This window comes from Drosophila grimshawi, unplaced genomic scaffold, assembly GCF_018153295.1.
Source record: "Drosophila grimshawi isolate 15287-2541.00 unplaced genomic scaffold, ASM1815329v1 contig_1377, whole genome shotgun sequence".
NCBI lineage: Eukaryota > Metazoa > Arthropoda > Insecta > Diptera > Drosophilidae > Drosophila > Drosophila grimshawi.
Genome location: NW_025062900.1, coordinates 2642150 through 2647465, shown reverse-complemented (window position 1 = coordinate 2647465; position 5316 = coordinate 2642150). Strand labels below are relative to the sequence as shown.

At 35.5% G+C, this 5316-nt stretch overlaps 1 protein-coding gene across 1 annotated transcript; it reads left to right on the top strand.

Annotated features, from left to right (window-relative positions):
* Positions 1–1515: 1515 nt before the first annotated feature.
* Positions 1516–2275, top strand: LOC6562528. The gene has a single exon (XM_001989244.3). It carries the CDS (start codon positions 1536–1538, stop codon positions 1875–1877), a length of 342 nt encoding a protein of 113 aa, XP_001989280.1. The 5' UTR covers positions 1516–1535; the 3' UTR covers positions 1878–2275.
* The last annotated feature ends 3041 nt before the right edge of the window (positions 2276–5316 follow it).

Genomic DNA, 5316 nt, shown 5'->3' with positions numbered 1-5316 from the left:
CTTCTCGCCGCGTCAACGACAACAAAATTGAAGTTGTTGCTTTTAGCATCTGAAAACAGTAAGAATTCGAGACAAAAAATATTAATAATTTGAAGTATGTGAAAGACTTGTAATGAAATTTACAACAATTTGGTAATGAATAAAAATAAATAATAAATAATTAATTTGAATCACTTAGCAGTCATTTACAGAGCACTAAATTTATATATTTATCATTTAACTAACCATAAAGTATTTAATGGTATTTCAAACAGCAAAGGGTTCAATAATGCTTTAACATTTTTACTCATACACATTGTTTGAATATTTAGTAAGAAAAATTCGATGGTAAGCATCAACAACAAATATTTCCACAACGTAAACAAAAATGTTTTTCATTTGCATAGTTGGGTATTTTGTGTATGTGAGTTCGTGTGCAGAGGGCTTTGGAAATTGATATTGTGATCGTGTTATGGGGATAGTCTAAACATGAATTGAAAGTAAGAATTGTACGTTGCAAGATACCCTGTAACAAAACTAAAAGTATTACTGGGGAAAGTTGATGATGATATCTGTTCAATCTGTTTAGTTTTGATGGAATTTCATTTTGAATCTTGACTTTAAGTTATATATGCTTAACACCCATTTCATTCGTATTCTGTGTAAAGGGTATAAAGTAATTCACACCCTGCTAATCAAACAAATTACGCCTTACTTTTCAATTATTTAATAAATGAAAGTTTTAAATTGAATTGATAAGTTTTGACCTGCGCCAGAAGAGGGTATTTTGAAGAGTATGAAATACTGATCATTAATACAATATATTTATTTTAAATCAAATCTGCGTCGGTCGGCAATTTAGATGCAAACTGTTCGCTCGACAAATGTCAACAGCGTCGCAAAGATTTCACTATTGTTTGCATTAGGCGACAGTAAATGCATTCCATTCATGATGAATGTAAACCAGTAAAACCAAAAACTGTGTAAACCAAAAATTATTGTTGCTGGGTCTAACATGTATTGAAGTCATAATTGATAAAGCTGCAGTTGTGAAAGAGTCGAACAAAGAACTGTAATAGGCTCTCTCTCCCTCTTTCAGTGCCTTATCTTATCTGAGTCACAAAAACAGAAAATACATATATATAAAAATATATATTTATATGAAAGAGCGTACCAGACTTTTCGTGAAGGCGGCGGTGACTTTCTTAAACGGGGGTAGACCGATTAGTAATTTCCTAAAATTGTAAAATTTGTTTTATTTTAAGCCATTTTGCATCTATGTAAAGTTGAGATTTAGTTGGGGTACAGCATTCTAGCCCTGGCTCCCCCTGCACACGCCCTTGCACATCTGCACACAAAAACAGATGTGTCAGACGCTGTTTTTGTAGCTGTTGTAGGTTCTCAGTTGATATTGCTGTCGCCTCTATTAGCACCTTTGGCGCTATGATAATGAGGCAGACAACAACAACTGTTGCTGCCACTGCTGCTGCTGCTGCTGCTGCTGCTCGATGTTCGATGTTGGGTTTTTTTTAGTTCCAAGACGATCGCAGTACGGCATGGACACGGAGGGAAATAAGTTCGCGTCAACGTCAAAGGCGCTTGGCGGCCACGATGAAGTTGATTTTACCAGCGGTTATGAGACACAGTATCGCAAGGAATATAGTCCCCTAAAGCCAATGTTTGTGCCACCGCCGGATAAGCGAAACGCCTGGTATCGCAGCTGGTCCACAATATTTGTGATTGTATTTCTCGCGAGCATTTTTCTTCTGGGCAGCATACTGCTGGTGGTGCAGGTCTTTACTGTGAATGCATTGCAGGTGTTGATCATTGTTACCAGCTATGTAATGATAGCGGCACTCTTGATCTGGCTGGAAGTGCAGAGCATCAAGATACTGTGATTAATGGGGCCACGTAACTCACGTATTCAGCAAACCTTACCTCAAACTGTGACTAATATGCCGGAATTTAGTTTAATTTGTGTTGTGCAAACTTATTGAAAATTATTATCATATGTGAAAAGCCATTTGCTGATTAAGGCATTACACTGATTTCAACTAGCTTTTATCAACAAAATTTTATTATATTAAAAAATATATATATGTATATAAAGATAAACGTTTGGAATCATTTTTGTGCAACTTTAAATCAAGCGACAACTGTTATATATATATTCGTATAGCTCTGCTGTGTTATATACGAACGTGTTAAGTGTAATAAAACCACGACCAATAAATGAACCATCCATAAAGTGTGTGTTCTATGCACGACTTTGAACTAAATTTTTAGATAACCACAATCTGTCAATGAGAACTAATTAATTGTTTATTTACTTGTTGCATGGCATGACAATGGAATCTAATTGACAAAACAGAAAGACCTGTTGACAAACAAAACTAAAACAACAAAAGCTAAAGAAAAGCTATAGATAAAATAGAGAAAAAGAATATCGATATACGAGTAAATAAAAATATAGACAAACTTTTAATACTCTTTGTAAGCCTAAAAGTGATTATACAACAAAGGCAGGGCAAAATTATATAACAAGATAAACTGATCAGTTTTTAGACAAGCTCTATGAGCCATAATCTGTGAACTGCACTAACACGGCTAACAAGCTAAGTTTCCATCAGTTTTGACCTACTTTTTGGTCAGATACCTGTAAAAATATCGTTGCAGCTTGTATTTAAATGGTCACAAACATTTTGACGTCTGTTGTAAAAGCAAAGCAAAACACAACAAAGCTCATCAAGCTGGACGATAAGAAAAAGTGCAACTTTAATTTCCGCTGGCAGCCAAATCGACTAAGAGGGAAAGAACAAGGAGGGGGTTGGGGAGAGCGAATGGGGACAAAGGGCAACAGCTGACTTACCTTAATTACTCACAGAATTTCGAGCCATGCTAATTATTTGCACTGTGCTCTGTGTTTTTATGAATGGGTGTGTTTCTATGACTGTGTGTGTGTGTGTGTGTGTGTGTGTGTGTGTGTGTGTGTGTGCAGAGTGTAGCTCGTGGCTTAAACGACGACGTTGACATCGTTGCCGACGTATTTAATTATAATGGCGAATGCGCTTAGCTTAAGCATTAATGTCGTTTCCGTTTGTTGGCGGCGATGGCTATTGCTATGGCGATGACGATGAAAATGCCAAGGACGAAGGATATATTTTTTGCTTAACAAAAGGCGTGGCCGCTTGTTGTCTTTCCTTTCTTTTTTTTGGCCACCAAGAGGCTCCGAGTAGCGTTTTAATTAGAAGCCTGCAATGTCCTTTGCACATAATTTTTCTTTGGTTGCCAAAAAAAAAAGAAGAAAATTGCTTTGGGAAATCTGGATTGCTCAGTGATGCTACACAGATTAAGTGAACTAAAAAAGGGATAATTTAAATAAATACCCTGCACTTGTGACACAGTAGCTGATAGTCCTGCCTGTCATTATTTTTACTGCCAAAGTCAATCTTTAGTTTACTGCCCGATTGCAGATTATTGTCAATAAATGCATTATTTGAACAAAAAGCTGGCTTCGTTTATTGTTCTGCACTTGCAATTGTATGTTTATTTATTTGTTGTAATATTTAAAGCCTTGATTTATTCATATGTGATGAATTTAAATTATTCTACAACAGCTATGGACATGGTCAATTTGCAGAACAGAAGGTAGCAGGTCAACTATGTAAATAAATCAAGGTTGCACAAGGACTCAACAGTCAAACTGCAACAACTGCTCGGTCTGATTTTGATGCCATTTGGCAGCTGACTAGGGAAATGTGTCTTCGAATTTACTTAAGTAAATCTCAGTTGAACGCTTTTCATTTAGCCAAACAGGGCACAAACTAAGTAAATATAAAATTGCCATGCAAGTTGCTCTGAAAGTGCTTGATGTGTGCGCTTTGGACAAGGTAAATTAATAACTTTTTAAATAAATAGAATCAGGCTGAGAATGTGTTGACTATTTTCTGATGAAGTGCTTGAGATAGTTGCATTTCCTAATTCCCTAAGAGCATAAAATAAATGTAAATTTAAAAATGGACAGCCAGCAAAACAGATAATTAGTTCTAAATGCTTTGTTCATTTATTTATACTTACTATTTGTTTGTATATCATTAAAAGGTAGCCCAAAAGCAATTCCACTCTTAGTTTGCTCACCAATTATAAATTCGTTTTACGACAAACTATTAAAGTATTAAATTAAATTACTAGCGAATAATGCATAATATAATATAAGTCCACTGAAAAGTATTTATTAATTATCGCACACGATGCATCCCTTAACCTTTTTATTTGTTTGCTGTCAATAAAAAATGCAAAAAGCAACCGCTTCCAATTAGAGTAATTATTTTTAAACGCTTTTGCATTAAAATGCAAGTAAATGTAAATATGCTTTTTATACTTGCAAAATATATAAAATCTGTATGGTATTTTCCATTAAATTCTGGAAAAGTGGTAAAGGCCTTGTCGGACAACACTTTGGGCCAACACAATGAGCTGCAGTCGCATTTAAATTTGTTGCACACAAACGCATTTGAATATTCAATTAAGTCCAACTGCCAATTCGGTGATAAGCTGCTGCTGGTATCCCAACTAACTGACAACCGGCTGAGCTCTAGCAAAAATTTGAGAGTTGTCTGAAATGGAAAAGACAACTGAACTCATTGCCAACCACTGTGTAAGTGTGTATTTTGTCATCTAATCGCTTTGGCCAGAAAGCCGAACAATTTTCAGATGCAAGGAAAATTGAATATTGCATTCTTAGGCTTATCCATACAAATTTTTGTCGTTTTCCAAAAAACATAAATCTTTTTAGGCCACAAACAAATTTTTAAGTCGACTCGAAATTTCCTTAAAAATACACAGACAATTTTAATTTCTGTTAAAATAATATTGAAAGAGAACAACAAGTGAAGGGTACTGAAAAGTATCTCAAGATGAAAATACCGCAAAATTCTCGACTAACTCTTTGTGTATACGGACATACATACATACATACATGCATATGTATGATATGTAACGAGCATGTCAAAGCATTTTGCGACATATTTTATTTATTCTATAACGAGTAAATGTCGAAAAAGTCAAGCGTATGCAAACAACATGCATAAATTGCCACAAAAGAGGGGACACTTCGAGCGTGTGGCATCGTGCAGAGTTTAGTCCAGTCACCGCTACTGTGCAGCTGGCCAATGCAAAATGTGTTGAAATATTTAAGCCAACAAAAAAAGGAAGGAGAGAGAGAAAAAGCAACCACAGCAACAAAAAAAAAAAAAACAGACTGTGCCCAAATGCAGATGAGCAGCAGCATTCTTTCTAAGCCAAAGTTTTTGGACACTTTTCTGAAAGCCTAAGAGG